Raw genomic sequence first — 20,439 nt, forward strand, 5'->3', positions numbered from 1 at the left:
ATGGGGGAGGAGATGAGCACTAGGTTGTGGTCAGAATTGCCCAGGGGGCTCACTACATTGTGTATTTGGAGCGGTCATTGGTGAGTAAGAGATCTAGGGTGTTTGGGGAGTGGTTTGGGTTATCTGGTATTCTGGTTGGCATCTGGACAAGTTGTGTAAGATCATTGGTGATGGCAAGTGTTTCTGCATCTCTGCCTGCAAGATCTGTACAACTGGAGGAGGAAAGCCAGCTAGTGTTGTCGACGTTAAAATCTCCTAGAAGGATGATTTCGCTTTGGAAAAGTGGGATTGGGGAAAGTAGACTTTTAGGGAGAGGAAATTAAAGAGCTCAGGGTGGCTGGTTGTGTTGGGGGGGGGTGATAGAGGCAGCAGATGATTGAACTGAGTGGGGAACGGATATTTTCAGTCAAAGGAGGTCATATTCCAGGTTAGGTGCTTTATGGCAAGGTATGTCTGAGCAGATGTATGTGCAGACACCACCCTTGGGGTGAAAGTTGTTGAAGAGCAAGTAGTTTGTGAGGTTGAGATAAGTGGTGCTTGGGGGAGGTGTGATTTGGGTTTCTGCCAGGAAGAGTAGATGGGGTTTGGTAGACTGTAGGTGGTAGCGGACACTATTCAGGTTGGAGTTTAGGAACGGATGTTGGTGAAGTGCATGTGTAGGGTTTTGTGGAACGTTTGTTGGACTGCATGGGTCTTGCACATTTCCTATGCGATGCCTGCCTGCTGGTCTCCATAGTGACTGCTAGTGGCATCACTTGGTTTTTTCACCAGTTTATCTTGTCTGTAGTTGATGGTCCAACTGTTGTCATCATTTTGACATTTTATTTCGAGTTGTCTTCGAAGCTGTCGTCTCTCTCTCTCTCTCTCTCTCGTTCTATTTGTGCAAATAAGTCTGGTTGTGTACATATGTGCGATTAGGGGCAGGAGTCTTTGAACTTGTTGTTGATCGCTGTTATTATTTTTGATGTACTTGTCGGCGTGTCACAAGTCACTTTTACTAGGCGCGGAAAGTTCGTACTGTCCTTCATTTTATTTATAGGCCGAAACGATGGCACCTGACGATATTCTCGGGATCGATGTTGCATTCTTCGGCTAGTTTCTTGATGTCCTCTTGTAGTGATTTTCCGTATTCTGTGGGGAAATTCAGAATGATGGCATCGAGTTTTTTGTGTTCAGCCTCCATCAAGTCATTTACCATTGATGCGATTAAACTGCAAAGTTCTTTCACTGGCAGAGTGGAGCTTACGTTGCGCTGGTTTTTGATTTGATCTAGCTTAGTTTAGACTGCACGTATTTTGTCGGTGAAAGTTTCATTTAAAGCACTGATGTGCTGTTCGAGATTTTCGACATGTTTGCCTATGTTCAGAAGTTGTTTTACCGAAGGAAGGCACAGCGAACAGAAGAACAGCTGGTTAAGTTCGATAAGTAGCTTATGTGCAGCTTCGTGCAGCCAGTGGCAACAGAACTTGCAGAATATGCCCTTTTTTTTTTTTTTTTTTTTTTTTTTTTTTTTTTTTTTTTTTAAACACCGGTTTTGCAGTTGCGGCAGGTAATAGGATTGTCGGTGGCGATTGATGGCGCTGTGCCGGCAAGACACATGGTGCTCGTTCGCCATTGGCTTTTAGTCCTGCCATCTTTGCTGCGTACGGTAGGCATCGTGGCTGTTGAATTGGAAGGATAGCTGTTTTAATATACTAAAAGTATTCACAGGTTGTACTGAAGTATTCTGCTGCTCGGCACCCGCTGTTAGGTTTCTGTTTGATGGTTAATTTCAATGGAAAAACACTCGCAATAACAGTAAATTAGGGAGCACAATCTTATAGTAGCTTATTCACTGACGCCACCTGTACAACTGATTTAATGTGCCTACATTCACAACACACTCAGGCAATGCATTCCACTCACCAACCACTCTGCATGCAAATAAACTTCTCCTCACTCCTCTTGCTTACATCCTCCTCATACAGTTTCCAGGAATGGCCTCCTGTTCTACCAACTCTCCCATTCTATGAAAAATTTCTTTCATGTCAACCTGATAACAACCACAGACAAATAACTTATATGTCTGAATCATATATTCCCACCTCTTCCTATTCACGAGGTTTTGCAATTCACATTCTTAAATCTGTCTTCATACTCCACATTCCAAAGACTACTGTAAGGCCATAACATCTGCAAACAGCTGCATACGACCAGTTAAACTCATCTCCGTATCATTAATATGGAGCCTCGCCGCTAGAGGGATTCGTAGTGTGTAGTGTTCGTGAAAGCTAATGATAAGATAAGTGTTACTTTCAGTTATCGTTGATAAATTTACTTGAATATTGCGTAATTTTGTTTGCCTTGCGTATCTTAGTGCGTCTGTTTGTGTGTTTTTGGTGTTTCGTTTTACAATTTGATAAAATACGATAGAAGTAAGTATGGCTTCCTTATGAAGGAAAATGGCAGCGGGTAATGATGGTTCACCATCTTTATTAAAGAACGGTAATGTAAAGGAGATGATTCAGTGTACTATCTGTGAAATGTACGCTTTGCGGAGTGCGGTTAGATGATAATAACGGAGTGAACGTGTGTAGAATATGTAGGGAGAATGAGGAATTGAAGTGCATTTCGGATTGTGAGCGTGATATTTTTGTCAAACTTCAGAATGAAGAAAATAGGGATATGACAAGAAACGGCGAGGTTGTACCAGAGAATTGCGAGAGTGTGAATGTAGAAAGTGTGAATGATAGTATTAATGGTTTTACAGAGAATAAAAAAGATGAGACAGATGCAATGAGTGAGACTGTGTTGTTAAATGGTGCGATACAAAGCGCAAAACAGCAGCTAGAGCATATGAGAAAAAGTCGACTGAATGAACCAACCAATAATAAAAAGTATGACAGGAAAAATAAGCGTATGAGTGTGAACATGAACAAAACAAGGATAGAGTGCTGTATGGAGACTCATTAGTACGAGGTGTGTTAGTAGAGGATTTGACAAAATCGTACCAACCTGGTGTGACCATAAAGGATGTAACTGAGTCTATTAGAGACCAAAAGGAAAGGGTGAAAGAAATGATTGTTGTGGCAGGTACAAATGATTTGAAAGGAGATAAAATGGAAATGATAGAGTACCTGAATGAATTGTTTGAGGTAGCAAAAGAAAAGAGTGAGAGAGTTAGAATGATCAGTCTTTTGCCACGGTATGACAGTGAAATGTTTAAAAGGAGGGCCATAATTGCAAATGACTTTATGCGTGGGTTATGTATGACGAGTGGTGTGGAATTTGTGGATGTGTGGAGTGAGTTCGATGGGCGAAAGGATCTATATAAGATGGATGGCTTGCATTTGAATGGTTACGGTGTAAGGAGACTTGAGAAAGTGTTGCTGAATGTAGTGGATGTGCAAATTCAGGGAAACTAGATTTATTAAGGGGGGGGGGAGGAGTAGATATACAGTCCTTAGGGAGGCAGTTGAATGTATGAATGAATATAATATGCTCAAAGGAATAAGGAAGGACAACAAATCAGAATGGGATAGTTAATATAAGGCATCAAGGTAGGGTTGGGGCTAATGGGGGTCTTAAATTCATGTACACTAATGCTAGGAGTTTTAGGAACAAGAAGGAAGAGTTTTTGGCCATGGTTGGTACTTCCAGACCACAGGTTATTGGTATTAGTGAATCATGGCTGACTGTAGATGATATAGCTAGTGGGATTGAATGTGATGGGTATAGTGTGTTCAGGAATGACAGGGAGAATAAAATAGGGGGAAGAGTATTGTTGATGATAGCTGATGAGCTGCAGCCAAGGAGAACAGAAGTTAAATTCCAGGATAGAGAAAAGAGCACATTTGAGGCCATTTGGTGTGAGATTGTGGCTAGCAGAACTAAATATACAATTGGGTGCTGCTATAGACCAGGTGATGGAAAAGATGGTGGTGACAATCTAACAGATATCGAACAGATTGTTTCACTCACTCACTGTCACGTTTACATGTGTGTTGTGCTCTGATGATGCTGGGTTGAAAATCAGCGAAATATAAGCGTTAATATTTCGCTGCGACAGCATGTACTGGAAAATACTACGGGTCAGAGAGTACTTGACCTAGTAATTACATCTGAGGATTTGACTGTAACAAATATGACCACACTGCCACCAATTGGTGGGAGTGATTATAGGGTCTTGACTTGGGAGGCGGCTCAAGGTGTGGAATATTCAATTAAGACAGGGCATATGTGGAATTATCGGGCTGGAAACTATGACAAGCTTAGGAGTTTGATTGGTTCAGTGCTATGGCATGTACAACTGCAAGGACTAGAAGTTGATAGTGTATGGGAGGCAATTAAGAAGTGTTTGCATGAAGCAATGGCTGACTGTATACCTAGAGTCCGAATAATAAATCAAGTAGGAGTAAAATGGATGAATAACACCATTAAGCTTGAGCTGCAAAAAAAGAAACAACCATGGAGGGAATTTAAGGAGATAGGTGAGTGGCAGGCACATGAACGGTATAAAGCGCAGGCCAGAAGGGTAGCGAGTGTGGTAAGAAAAGCAAAAAAGGATTACGAAAGAACATTGGCCATGTAGGCTAAAGAGAATCCTAAACAGTTTTTTCGATATGTTGCAAGTAAAAGGAAAAATGTATATGGCAGAATGATTTTAAAGAATGGTGATGGTAGGGAGGTAACTGAATCAGTTGATATAGTTGAATTACTGAGTGAGCATTTTGCAAGAATATATCATCCAGGTAGTGACATTGTAGAAACAAATGAACCAGTAGATTATACGGCAATTGTGGTGAATGAAGTGAAGGTGAGTAGTCTATTACATAACCTCAATGTCAATACATCTGTGGGATTAGATGGTATACCAGCTTGTGTCGTACGAGAAGCAGCTAAAGAATTGTCAGTATCCTTGACCATTTTGTTTAATTTGAGTCTCGGGTCTGGGTTAGTCCCGAGGGGGTGGAAAAAGGGGAAAATAGTTCCACTGCATAAAGGTGGTCCAAGACTGCTGTTGTAAATTACCGACCGATTAGCATATCAGGAATCATTGTCAAGTCTTAGAAAAATTAGTCAAGAAAAGAATACAGGATTGGATAGATGAAAATGGGATATTATGGGGTACAACATGGTTTTGTGAAGGGTAGGTCATGCCTCAGTAACTTGCTCACGTTTTATAACACAGTGACGGCTGAACTGGATATGGGTAATGGTTTACAGTGATACTACTGGACCTTGCCAAGGCCTTTGACTGGATACCACATGGAACCCTAATCAGTAAACTTGAGCAGATGGGGATGGATATAGGGTTGGTGAGATGGATAGGAGGGTGGTTGAAGGAGCGATACCAGAGAGTGGTTTATTCAGGAGTGGAGTCTAAAAGAAGGCTTGTGACTAGTGGTGTGCCACAGGACTCTGTTCTTGGACCACTGCTTTTCAATTTGTTCATCAATGATATAGTAAAGGATCTGAGAGGAAGTGTTCACTTGTTTGCTGATGATGTAAAGTTGGGTAGAGCAATTGTGAGGGCACAGGATGTCAAAATTTTACAGGATGATTTGAATAGTTTGGAGGACTGGGCTAGGAAAAATGGATGTCAATTTAATGTGGCAAAGTGTAAGGTTATGCACTTTGTGGTGAAAAGAATAGCAGCAGTATATCACATTGGTGGAACCATGCTCCAGGAGATTGATGAGGCCAGGGATTTGGGAGTGTTGGTGGATAGGGAATTGAAGTTTAGGGGGCACATTGCAAAAGTGGCTAAATCAGCTCATCAAATCACTTGGCTTCAGAAAAATACTTTAACATGCAGAGACAAACAAGTTGTTGTTCCTCTGTATTGAGCCTTGATAAGAGGACTACTGTGCCCAGTTATGGGCACCAGGGTTTCTTCGTGATGGGGAGGAAGTGGAGAGGATCCAGAGACGAGTGACCAAGATGATAGCAGGTCTGTGGAATGAACCTTATGAGAATAGGCTGAAGATTTGTGGATTGCAGAAATTTGTCGATAGGCAAAGTTGGAGTGATATGATTGAGACATTCAAATTACTGAAGGGTTTCCTATAAGATTGATCCAGAAGATATTTTTGAAAATAGGACTGGTGGTGGGAGGACTAGGGGCCATGCATGGAAGATGGGCAAGAGTGTGGTTGACAAGGGTGTTAGAGCTAGGTTTTTTACTTGGAGGATGGTGAATGAGTGGAATAAGCTTCCAGAGTCTGTTGTGGGTGCTACGACCGTGAATGAGTTCAAGGCAAGGTATGATAGATACTGTGTGAATGTTGGATAGTTGTTCTTGACACGATGTTAGGCCTCCCTCGATGAGTCTGTCGACTCCTTGGAGTTTCCCAGAATAATAATAATAATAATATACAAACTGAAGAACAATGGCTCCAATACAGACCACTGCAGCACACCACTACTGAGGCGGCTCCTTCACGACACTGCATCCCTATATACAACTTTCTGATACTTATATGACAACCAGTCACCGATTCAACTCAGTCTGTTTTCCAGTCCCATCCATTTCATTTATTTAACAGCTTGTTGCATAGCAGTCTATTGAAAACTTGGCATAATCTAAGTATGTGCATCTCCTTTGTCCAATACATTAGTCACCTTATAATACATAGTTCATCTCATCATCTGAACAATTTAGGAATAGGCTTTTTTATGTCCTGTTCTGTAGATGTGATTGATCTTTCCATCTTAGTCTTGGATATTCACGGTCTCTTCTTCCTGTAGGTTTATATTTTAGTGCTAATTTAGGAATCCTATTGTTATTCATTCTCTCTATGCAGTATAGCCAATTTTGCTGATATTTTATTTTATTTCTTGTATTGTGTTTTTTTGTATCTAATCGTTCTCTTATTTCTATGTTTTTCTTTTTATCTGATCTAGTGAGTCCCAGGAGAGGTCTTAGAAACTTCATCTGTGCTGATTCCAATCTTTGTCTGTTTTTTTGTTTTAGAATTCAGGTTTCACTTCCAAATTTGAGAGATGTTTTAGAGGTCATATTATGTAATCTTAACTGAGTTTCTTTAGTCATTTGTTATTCAAAATTTCTTTTAATTATGTCATTCATTCTATTGAAAATTTGTAGTCTTTTTTTAAATTGTGAATCAATATTGAATTGCGAGATTATATTTCCTAAGTATTTGAATTCCTTAACTTGTCCTATCATTTTATTGTTATGCATAATTTTGACTTTTTGAATGGTGTTTCCACACATTGCCATAGCTTTTGTTTTTGTTCCAGAGATTTTCAATTTAAATCTTTTTGCTATTTCATTTAGATGGTTAGTTGCAATTTGGAGTTTATCTTCTGAAACTGAAATTAATACTTGATCATCTGTAAAGTATTGTATTTAGCTGAATATTATTTATTAGTTTAATTCCATCTTTGACAGTTGTTTTCCATTCTTTTAAGATTCTGTTTATATAAATGTTGAATAAAATTGGGGATAAGCCACAGTCTTGTCTCACTCGTTTATTTATGGTTATAAGTTCATAGTTAAGTTGGTAAACCATGATCTCGATTTAACAAACTTGGACAGAATACTGCTATTATCAACCCCTTTCTGTATCCTAGATCTCACTAATCTCTCCGATACCTTAACCACAACTCCAGATATACGGATTGGCCTAGTAGCCACAGCCTTATCACCACCTTTATGCAGTGGAACATTAGCTTCTTTCCATGTTCCTGGAACCTGTGCTGTTGTAATACTCTTATTAAACAGGCATGCCAATGTTAATTCCCTCAAACATTCCCTTAAGACAGGTGGTGATATGTCATCTCTTTATTGACATGAAATTTATTTATTTCCTCATATATATATCTTGCTCACTTACATTAAGCCAACCTCTCCTTTGTCCTCTACACTTGAGTTTTTCATGATTTCTCCCCTGATGACAATGAAACACCGTTATAAATTGTTCACCGAATCCTATCATTTTCACCCATTATCATCATCTTACCATAACTTATGATAAGATGCTTCCTTCTACTTGCCACATACATCTTTGAAAAACTCTCTAGGGTTTTTCTTGGCCTGATTTGTTAATTTCTGCTCATACTGTAGTTTTACAGTTTTTAACAAATGTACAACCAATATATAAAGTTTGAAAGTTCTGGAAATTGACTGAGGGAGTTGATGAGCGATCTTCAGCATTGATGTTGCCTTAGCTTGCACTACTAAAAAAGACATCAATAAAAAATAAATAAAAAAGACTACTAAAAAAGACATGCATTGCTGAGGCATCCATATATTTGCTGTATACTAGTTCCTTTGATTAAGGTTTCACTGGCCTGATAACTGTGTCAAACTGCGAGTTTTCATCACAGAAACTTAAAATAACAAGAATTCTCATTCAAAACCAAACCAATTCTTTTTCAGAGAATTGTATTTTTCATAAGTGAACAGAAGTCGGTTCTTAAGAGTAACTATCAAAGAACCTAGATGTATTCATTTTGTCATTGTAAAATAAACAGATCAATTCATAATTATAATGAAGAGCCAAAGGCTTCAATTCGGCGACATGAACTTATTTAAGTTAAGGGATATTATATCCCATATTGTTTCTTAGCCAAATAAGAAACTCAAAGAGTTTCGTGCCGAATATAGAAACTATATAAAGTTCGGCGATTCCGAGCGTAAGCAAATACCTGGATAGTGCAGCAACTGACCCTTGAAGGTAGTGCAAGCTGAGGCAACTCATAGAAAGGGTGGAGCAAGCTCTGATCACTATTCTTGATATTTACCCATAATGTGAACTTAACTCCTAGGAGCTGTATTATTGTTCAACATTATGAGAGAGGGTCACTACCCAGACCGGTTTCGACCTTTTTTGAGGTCTCATCAGTGAGTAGGTAGACCTAGTTAATACCAAGTTTGTAGCGAACAGAACTTACATCCCTTCTATGATAATTGCCAAGACGTGTCCTATTAAATCATAATGTTGAACAATAATACAGCTCCTAGGAGTTAAGTTCACATTATGGGTAAATATCAAGAATAGTAGTGATCAGAGCTTGCTCCACCCTTTCTATGAGTTGCCTCAGCTTGCACTACCTTCAAGGGTCAGTTGCTGCATTATCCAGGTATTTGCTTACACTTGGAATCGCCAAACTTTATATAGTTTCTATATTCGGCATGAAACTCTGAGTTTCTAATTCGGCTAAGAAACAATATGGGATATAATATCCCTTACCTTAAATAAGATCAATTCATATTTCATGCACTACTTAAGAAACCTGGAAAGTTTTTTTTTTTTAAGTAGTGCAAGCTAAGGCAACTCTGATGCCTAGGTTGCATTCCTATAAGATCTCTTCTTTATTCAAAACTCTCCAGGTTTCTATACTATATTTGAAGTAGATTAAATGACTGGAAGTTAAGAATTAAAAAAAAATATAGAAACACTATATTTTATTTAAATAAACTGCACAACTAGTTTCATCTTTCTTAGAAGGCTTCATTGGGTGCATTACATGAATGAGAGACATACAAACAAACAAACATTGTGAGAAAATTGCTATAAATTATAACGCCAACATATTGACATTTGAAGGCATTCCGTATACTACTTTATTGCTGGGCACGTGAACGTCAAAGCTGGATAGCAGTGCAGTGACAATCAGAGAGATTATAGCTGAGGTTAGTGTTGATATGTACTTGATGGAGGATGATTTCCTTAGATTCCAGAATTCTTCTTTTGAGCTCATCATAACATATAAAGATGTTCTCTGATTTGTTCCATTTGAGTGGGTGAGTGATACAGTTTTCTTCGTTACTCTGAGCAGAATTGAGGATATACTCAGTCAGTGCGCTGGCTCTAGTTCTGCCATATGTGATGTCTCTCATATGCTTGTTCAGACGTAATTCAATGGATTTTTGAGTCTGACCAAAATAGAGCATGTTGCAATTGCACCAGACATGGTAAACACCAGGATAGTTTAAACTTATGTTTTTGTTTAGGTATACTGAGTAAGGAATGGAGCTAGGAGAAAAGGAGTGAAAGAAGTCTGGATTTAAAATTTTTTTGACAACTTTAAGCTAACTTCAGAGAAACAGAGCTGATATACAGTAGATATATATATATATAGGTAAACACCAGGATACACCCTTCTACATCATTTCTATCTTCAACATGGCGAGGAGGTGGATTAAATAGTAGCTTTCTGTCTGTTTAGAAAACTAAACACACACACACACACACACAATTTAGCTACAAAATAAACATGTATCTTTAATATCTCCTATTTCTGTTTATTTTACGTTGCCAAAATAAAGGCTTTTAGGATCTTTAATAATAATGTAAAATAAAATTTTGATTTCCCTAAATATAATAACTGCCATATTTTTAAGTACAGAACTGAGAAGCTTCAATTTGAAATAAGTAAGATATTGTAATGCAGGATATTATTGATTCATCCATATTTTATAGACATTTGTAGAAAAAAAACTTAAAACATTCAAAATTTTCCAAGAGTGTTTGTAAGAACATAACCTTCTCATATGATTTATAGCATTTTTTTTAAAAGAAAGAACATTTTTTACTTTCCCTCGTTGCCATATTTTGCCATAAAATATAAATGAATCTGTAATAATGTCTAGTACAATAGGTATATAAGATAAATCTAAGCTTCTTAACTCTATAGTTTAATATTTCATTATGTATCAGCCTAGAAATCCCTTATGGTTAATAAGGGATTTCTATGATAATAATATTATTTATCATAATATCATTATGATAAATTTAACTTTCTGACATAATTTAGTTACGGCATTGAATGAACTAGGTCAGGCTGGCAAAACTTACTCAAAAACAAACTCAAAACAGACTATATACTATGTCAGGAAGCACACCTGACATAGTATATAGTCTGTAGTTTGCTACTTGGAGCCACCATTATGTAAAGGAACTATCTTACCCTCTTTCCATTCTCCTGGAACCTTGCCAGAGCTGAGAATTATAAGAATTAATACAACTTCATCATAGGCAATGCCAGTTCTCTTAAGCATTCATGTAGTACATGGGCTGACATGCCATCCAATCCCATGACTATACTGACATTTATAGTTTTCAGTATGCTGACCACCCACGCTACACCATACAACTGTAGCGTTTTGAATAGTTTTTCTCTTGGCCTTGTCGTGCTTTTTCCGAATCTACAAAACTTAAATACAGATCTTTGTATATTCCCATGATTTCTCAACTATTTGTTGTAAAGTGAAAATCCGATCATGACAGTTTATTTGGTCTGAATCCAGCTTGTAATTCACCAAGTTTCCCTTCCACAATCCTTCTCAACCGTTTTTCAATAAATTTTACTAGGAACTTGAATAAATTTTACTAGGAACACTCAGTAAGGAAATACTTCTATAAATCTCACTATCAGTTTTATTTCCCTTTTTATATATGGATACTATGAGAGCTCTACTCCAATCATCTGGAATTCATCCCACTGTCCAGGCCTTCTGAACTAAGCAGGGCAGTCACTGGAAGACTTTTATACCTCCATACTTGAGTATTTCTGGTTGAATATCATCTACTCCAGCTGCGTTTCCACACTTCAGGCTTTTGATGGCTTTTTCTACTTCAATGTATGGATATGTATTCCTGATCACATACCTGTTGAGTGCTTTTTACCACTGTGCTATCACTGCTTGTTTCATTTAGCAATTTTTGAAGTAATTACTCCATACACATCAAAGATATCTTTTCTCAAGTTTTCATGTCATGTTTTTCATCTCTAATTCCTATTATAGCATTCTTTCCTTCATTTTTGAGCTTTTTCAACAGCCTCCAGAATATTTTGCCACCTTCCTAATATTTATTTACTATGTTCTTTCCAAAGTCTTCCCATGACTTTTGTTTAGCTAGTTTTACACAGTGTTTAGCTTTCTCGCATATGTCTCTGTATTCTCTAAGAGCACAGGCTGAGTTGATTGCCAGGAACTTTTGATATGCTTTCAACTTTTCTTTCACTGCCTCTTTAATTTCCTGTGTCCACCATGGGGGTTCTGATTTTTCTATCCTTGCAAACAACCTCAGCACATGCCTCTCTGGCTGAATCAATCAATGTTTTCTTCAGGGCTTGCCACTCCAAGGTTTGGTTCCTGTTCTCAAACTCTTTCATTTTTCCTTGAATAATGTTTGTGTATTTTAGTCTACAGTTTACATCTTAGATCTGCTCAACGTTTATTCGCTTTAAAATTTTCTTACTACATGTTCTTCTTTTCAATACGAAATTCAATTTTATCCTGTTCAAGACTAAATGGTGATCACTTCCAATTTCAAATCCTCCGTATGCTCTAGTGTCCTGCACCAGTGAGAAAACATCACTATAAACAATAATGTAGTCAATGAGACTTTTCTTATTCCTTGCTTCTTCTCTCCATGTGAATTTGTGTACATTTTTTATGTTGGAACATTTTATTAGTAATAACCAGTCCATGTCCTGAGCAGAAATCCAACAGGTATTTGGCAATATTATTAGCTTTGCTCTTTTCTCCAAATTTTCCCAAAATATTTTTGTATGTCTGACAATCATTTCCTACTCTGCTATTTAGATCCCCAACAAGGACAAACTTTTCCTTTTTCAGTTGCTTTCTCTAAGGCCTCAAAAAATTCCTCCACTTCTACCTTAGTAGAACCTTCTGTGAGACTATATGCATAAATAAGTCTCATTGTCCAGTTCCCCATTCTGATATTTGCTCACATCACTCTACTTGATATTGCCTTCCATTCAAGAAGATCAGCTTCGTATTTAATGTTGAATACTATAGCTACTCCTCAGTGGTGTAGCTAGAGCTTTTGCTGCCCGGGGCGGTCCCTGAGTTTGCCGTGCCTCTCAATACACACTAAAAATACTAAAAAAAAGTCAAAACAACGTATAGGAAAATAAATTAAAAGACTATGTTTATTTTTGAAGTAAAACTTTAATTTCAACATTCTAAAATGTTATTTTTCTTGCTTTTATGTTAGCAAAATCATCGATGACATTGGCGAAGTCTATTTCTTAGTAATGTAGGTAATTCTTAATCAATTTTATTTAGAAAAACTCCTCTCACAACTAGCAACACTTACAGCAATTGCAGGGAAAATTCGCTGTAATATTACAATATTTGGAAATGAGTTCTCGAGGTGGTATTTTAGAATTAACTGCAAAAGCTCAAAAAGATTCAAAGTGCCACCCGGGGCAGACTGCACCCTCCTAGCTATGCCTCTGCTACTCCTTCTTTTCGCTGATTGTCATTGCCTGAATATAACATTTTGTATTTATTGCTGTGTGTTGTTCAGTGATAAGAAGTTCAAACAGAATGGGTAGGTCAAGGGAACCCAGTGACTTCGAACGTGGACTAGTTATTGGTTGCCACAGTTGGTTCAACAGTTGGTGACGCGATTGTGAAGTGGAAACGTGAAGTTACAGTCACTACAAAACCACGATCGTGTAGGCCATGTTTAATGACAGACAGGAATTTTGTTGGCCTCTATCTTGCACCCAACATCCTAAGATGAACTAAGCTCTGTATCCCTGTCTTTGTAATGTACTTTTACTCTTTTTGGCTTCAATTCTTCTGTTATCATTAGCAAAATCCCTCCTTCCATTCTGTTTCAACTGTCCTCTCTGAAATCCCATCCCCCCTAACGCATTCTATTCTTATGGCTATATCATCCTTTCCAAACTAAGTCCCCACTAATGCCTATAACTTTTGGCTAAGTTGAACTATCCAGTGCAGGAACTCAACTCCCTTATTCCAATACTTCTGAGATTAGTATAAATAAACTGCAAAACATTGCACAATGTTTAAAACCTGAAGAATTATATATAGCAACTTGTGACAATTTTTGCACTTACTTGCATCTAGTTTGCAAGCTCACGCTCGCCTTCATTCATCCTAAACATTTTGAATTTCCCTAACTCTACACTTTTGATTTCCCACTGAATAATACTTGCACAAGAAAAGTAACTCCAAATTTATTCAAATGCAAACCATCTGCCTTATATAAGTCCTTCCACCTATCAAACTCAACATCATTTTTCTGCATAACCTGTACACTGATTCACTGACAATCATAGCTCTTCATCTCAGCTTATCACACAGTGATAGCATACTGTGACTTATTCTTACTTTCTTTTCTTATTCACTTGGACCAGCAACTCCTTTATATCTTTTCACATACCACAGTTATCACTTGCTTGATCACAGATTTCAACATACTAACAGGCTGGATTAAAAGTACACATGTATACCACCTGAGACTGAGTAAGTTTAAAAAAGTTAAGTTAAAAAAGGACTAGAATATAATCCTTTGCATAATAATTGACTGGATTCCAACAAAGATTCAGCCACTGTACACCTGTGGTTCTTTCTGATTGAACCAGAAGTCCATGAGCTGAACAATTATGATATCAAAACTTCATATTGAGTGTAGATTTATTTAATTACAGTATACCAAAATTTCATAAACCTTTTTGGATATTTTGCAAACGAATAGCTAAATAAAAAATTACTTGTTTTTTTTATGTAACTTGATTTAGATTTTATAATTTCTGAATTTTTAAAGTTTTCTATACTTCTTGAGTAAGCACAAAACAACTTTCCAGCTGGTTGTATTTTTATTTTATTTTTTGTGAATCATATCCATTAAAAGGAGTATAAATCTAATGTACATTAGCACCAGGTGGGTATGGGGGGTTAGTTAGCACGGAAATCCTGCCCTGCAGACCAAACAGAGAACTTTTAAGCCACTTCAGATCTATGATCAACAGGTTAGTTGCATACCAGAAGAAATGGTTTGGTTTGTTTTGAATTATGACTGTAGTAACCAAGGCTATGAAACCAGTGTATTATGAAACCACAGAACAGGCAAACTGGCCTGTTCTGTGGTTTCATAAAAACCTGAGTTTCCAGGAGGGAAACCCTACTCTACTGTTGCTATATGACAGTGGTGTTCAACCTTTTTCACTACGCGAGCTACTTTTCTATAGAAAGTTATTCGGCGATCTACTCTCTTATATATAAGTTATTTGGCGATCTACTCTCTTATATAGATCACGTTCCCCCAACCTGATATCTAATTAAGCACAAATAAACAACTAAAAACTTTATTTGTGTTTTTAAAAATTTACTTATCACTTTTAATTATTTTAATACAACAACAAAAAAAAACAAATATATTGCAATAAAATATTTCTCTATTTTGGAAAACCAAAGTTAGAAAAAACAACAGATTGATTACAAACTCATAAGTTACAGGAAATGCTGGTTGATTAAAAAAAAAAAAGTTAATGTGAAATTTGACATTGTTTGGACCTCGCAATATTTTCATAGTCAAGTTGATATGAAGAAGTGGCCAATTGCAGACAATCATCCAAATGATCATTTGTAATTTGGTTCTTAATTGATTTTTTATGACAGTCATATTTGAAAAAGCAGATTCTGACAAGTATGTCGATCCGAAACACGGCAGAATTTTTCACGCAATATCAGTTAATATTGGGAATTTTTCATGTGCATACTTCCAAATGACTTCATTGTTTATTGATTTTAAATGTAAACTATTCTGAATGTTTATTATCTCAAGTTCTACTTCAGCTTGGTTTATATCAAACAGCCCACTAATTTTATTTGAAATTTCTGTGATGTTCAAGTTTTCTTGAAATGGATTATTGATAAAAGATACAATCATTTCAGTTTTATTAAAATCTTTAAATCTTGAATTTATTTCTTCCTCAACTAATTCTATTTCACGAATAAATTCTTTTAAATCATAGTGAAGCATTTCTTGATTTTGTTCAAAATTTTTTAATAAACATGGGAGATGTCTAAATTCGCAGTCATTTATATTTTTCTTTAATAAAAGTAAGTATTGTTGGAAAGTTTTTATTGAACTTAACGTGTCAATTAAATTTTTATCTCTACCTTGTAACTCTAAATTTAAATTGCTTAATTTCGTACAGAAATCTACTAAAAACGATAAGTGTAACAACCATCTTTTATCACTCAATTGTGGATAAATATCTCTTTTTTCATCAAGAAAATTTTTTATATCGTTAATTAATACAAGAAATCTTTCTAAAAAATGACTTCTGCTGAGCCAGCGAGCATCACTGTACAACAGACGTTCCCTCTCATCATCTGCCTGTAATTTAAATAACCGCCATTGCAGGGCTTTTCCTCGAACAGAATTTACAATTTTAAATGTAATATCCAAAACATCTTTTGTGTTTAATCTTTTACTACACAGTACTTGTTGGTGAATAATACAGTGGTACGTTAAAAAATCTGGATAATTGTCATTGTTTTTACATAATGAAATGAAGCCTGATTTATTACCTATCATTGCAGGAGCACCCCCAGTAGTAATAGACACAAGTTTAAAAAGCAGAAGTTTGTGTTGTTTCACAAATTCATCAAATGCCGAAAAAATGTCTTCTCCCCTAGTCCTTCCCAATAATGGTATAATTTTCAAAAGTTCTTTACTTGAATAATCTTGAAATACCATTAACTGAGCAATATCAGTGACGTCGTTTGATTCATCAAATTGTAATGAAAGCGCAACATACTGGTGAATGTCTGACATTAATCTGGCCTGGAAACTTTTCTCCGGCAATTGAAACTCTTCCTTTCGGCAATTTGAAACCTTGTCTTAGAAGTAGTCTCTATCTAGCGACATCTCGAACCAAGAAGCTCCTTTCTGGAAGCGGGAAACTCCTCTCTCAAGCAACGTGGATCCAGACAGTCTCTTTGATGGCAACTCTGGACCAAGCAGCCTCCTCTCTCTGACAGCAATTCTGGAACCGAATTGCTGTCAGAGAGGCTGTCAAAGACCCCTTCTGCTTGCTTCAGTCCCTCCTCTGCAACCTCACATGAAGTTTGGCAACCCCCAAAGAATCGGTATGAGTCTTTCATCTTAAGTTTCAAGTTCGACACGCCTTTTGTTCTCCTCTGCTTTCTTTTGATTGTAAGTTGCTGGCCATTGGAAAGTTGTTTGAACTCTTTCTGACTGACTTCAGAGATGTCTACACTTAGAGCCTGCAAGCCTTTCTCATACATACAAGTTTCAATAACAATCTTTCTAATGCCGCCATGTACAGTTTCGGTGACAAAAGCATTGCCTTTGTTTTTAACTCACTAACATATTCTTATTAAAGCAGTATATACAGTTAGCTTCAAAAGAGTTATTTACAAAAACATCTAATACAAACTATACCGAGACAAACAAAGTTTATTTTTTTACAATATTCACATGGGACTTAACCTAAGTAAAGAATCGATATAATGTGCTTTGGAATATTTAATATTTAAGCTACAATCGAGTTTTTACACTTTGCTTATAATCGTATTCACTTGGCTTGCTGTTTGACTTCCACTGATCCAAATTAATTAATTTACCCGGACTTATAAGAAAATTACTGATTTGACAATTTTAACAAAAAATAAATAAACAATAGCAATACCCTTAAAGTGAATTAAAAATGATACAAAATAATGATAAATAAAATATTATGTTTTCAGTTTTAATTAAATTTGTAAGTAAGGAGGAATACACAAGAGATCGACCAAAAAATGCTCCACGATCGACGGGTTGAATACCCCTGCTATATGAGATGGCTAACCCTCAGCTGAAAAGGCCTTATGTTTATTTGTCTCCTCAACAGGATGCAAACCTAGGTCATTTCAACTAAATAACATCTCCAGTATCACCTGAGCCATGAAGACTCAGTACCAGGTGATGATATTTATCAGTACCACCTAAAGACATTCACAAACTCCTCCATGCTCTCAATGGAATTTGAACCCATAACTTGTTGGGATGTGTCCACTCAGTCAACCAAGCCAACAAAAGTACAAACAGTATAATCAATTTTTAGCTTTGTTAATTAGTGAAATTTTACCTGGTTCGCCTCTTTGTTTCTTTTCAACAATCCGTTTATACTCATCTAGCTCTTGGTCACTTATGTTATCAAAAGGATTCCTAGAATATGCACTTTTAAATACCATAGCGTTGTGCTGAAATTCCCTCTGAATAATACCTTTAGATGCTGCTCCTACAAGCACAACTTGATCACTTGTATTACTCACCATGGCATCCTAGAAAAGAAAAATTAATCACATTTAAAGTGATTCAACATGTATTTTTGAAAGCAGAATAAAAAAAGATCAGAGTTAGAAAGTTACAATATATATAAAACACTGTTGAATTACAATAGGTCAACACTCTCCGACATGCAATTGAAAAAAGATTATGTTACGAAATTGGCGAGTATCATTTTAATGATTGTTTCCAATGAGATAGCTTGGTTCATGTGGTGTGATTGTTGTAACATAAAGAACATGATCAGGATGATGTATGGCTACAATTCTGTGAGCCATATGAAGTTTTGCACTTGTGATTTTGAATTTGCTTCCTCTTAACTGGTATTGTGCATTTAAAGTGACTACATGAAAACTGCATTTTCATGTAGGTTCTTATTTATTGTTACTTAACAGGCAGACAATGTGACATCGATTGTCCTCTGAAAAGACATGGTTGTGTGAACAATGCAAACTTATTCTATTGTGTTTACATGTGTGAAACACTGGCATTAAAATCAGTGACGTAGCATCACTCCTCTGATCAAGAAAGCATATAAGTGAATTCTGGAAATATAGTGTGGCAGATCAGCACTCTAGGCCTGCACTCTTAACATGTTGCATCAGGTGAGTAGAGTATTTAAGATTTCATTTCAGTAAAATGGAGACCACAACTGTGTTAGGAATAATTACTTTAATTTCCCAACATTTCAACCTTCATATTAAGGTCATCATCTGGAGTACACACACACAAATATATATATATATATACACACACACACACACAAAGACAAGTATATTACATTTCAAACAACTTGCCAAAGTGACAATGATTTGATCAACTGTTATTCTACTGGCCTGATCTCTAGCTAGTGAAGGGGGGGAAAAACCCTACATCAAAGCTATATTCTATTTATAACATCATCAAATGGTGGCCTAATCCATAATTTAACAAGAGTGTTGTTATATTAGGTTAAGATCCTAGATTGCTTACAGTCTTAATTATAATTAACTCTTAGACCAAAATGGTTAAGTGGATAGAATATGTACCATCCATATTTCTGGGATTTTTAGACCACCATTATTGTTAAGATTAGAGTGGTTGATAAGAATTTCACAGGCCTCCTTAAATTTAAACTCATACCATATTTTGGTGTGATGTAAACAACAGATGCTTTCCAGTCAATTCTATGTAGAATATTTAAGGTATGATCAGAAAGGCCACATTTACCATAGTAATCAAATTTAATGTGCCGTTTATGTTCCTTTTTTGAGATATGAATTTTGCATCCTGTTTCACCTATGCAGGGCAAATTACAGGTGCAGTGAATATGGTGTACTCCAGGGTGGGCCAGTGGAGAAAGTGGATCCTTGGATGAGTTAATAAGTTCTTTAATTTTGCAAGAGGTTTAAAGGTGGCATTAAGGATGTATTTCTGTAGTATTCTGTTTATTTTATCCGATATACCTTTAATGTATGGAATGGCTACAGTTTTATTGTCATCCAATTTATTTTTGTTTTTAAGTGGAGACTTTTGAAGAATTTAGTTGATAGTAGTTCTGCTGTAGCCATTTTTCAATAAGACACTGTTGATAACTTTTAATTCAAGTGCTTGTTCACTGAAGCAAATCTTCGAAGTTTTTTAGTATGCTAAAAACACCTAGATTTTGTGTTGGGTGGTGGTAAGAGTGTGTGTGTGTGTATTGGCAGTATGTAGGCTTACAGTAAACAGTGAACAAAAGACTGTCAGAAGGAATATGTGTGACAACTGCATTTAGAAAAGGATATATTTTCTAGAAAAGTGTAACTTTTTGCAATATTAAATGGTGTCATAAAATGGCACTAAAATGCATAAGAATTGAGAAGCAACAAAAGACTAACAAGAAGTCCCAAAAACGGAAGAGAAACTTGATAGTAAAAATGAATCAACCTCCAAAATTACAACATCAGACAGATAACAAGGAAATGAACAAACTTTTGACAGACATTTAAAGAAATATAGGAAGGACAAGAAATTAAGCAGAAAAATGAGAAATAACAAACTGAATCAGGTTAGATACTGAATAAAAGTAATCAGGAGGTAAAGTCAACTATAAAAAAGATATTACTTGAAATGGCAATTCCATTATAGAATTTGGCACTGATAACTGGGTTATTACTTCAAGTTTTCCCTGAGCAAAAATCAAAAATGCAAATGAAAAACAGAAAAGCAAAGCAAAAGATATGATAATTCTAGTAGGAATGAATGATTTAACTAGCAATAAGTTCAGTATGAGCAAGGCTATGGAAGGATTGGAAGATGCAAAAGTGAACAGTTAGAAAGTGAAAATCATCAGTACAGTATCAAGATATGATAGAAATGAATTAAA

The 20,439-nt window shown here is 36.3% G+C and overlaps 1 protein-coding gene across 8 annotated transcripts in view; it reads right to left on the reverse strand.

The window, feature by feature from the left end:
- Positions 1-20,439, reverse strand: part of LOC150099873 (protein hu-li tai shao-like) — a 542,656-nt gene that overhangs the window by 196,030 nt on the left and 326,187 nt on the right. For all 8 annotated transcript variants that reach the window (XM_090404245.1, XM_090404248.1, XM_090404250.1 and 5 more), the window contains one exon: positions 17,893-18,088. In XM_090404245.1, the coding sequence (XP_090260371.1) occupies positions 17,893-18,088 (196 nt within the window). The remainder of the gene's footprint in view (positions 1-17,892; positions 18,089-20,439) is intronic.

This window comes from Typopeltis vanoorti, chromosome 14 (genome assembly GCF_054136105.1).
Source record: "Typopeltis vanoorti isolate ZY-2024b chromosome 14, IOZ_Tvanoo_1.0, whole genome shotgun sequence".
In the NCBI taxonomy this organism is placed as follows: domain Eukaryota; kingdom Metazoa; phylum Arthropoda; class Arachnida; order Uropygi; family Thelyphonidae; genus Typopeltis; species Typopeltis vanoorti.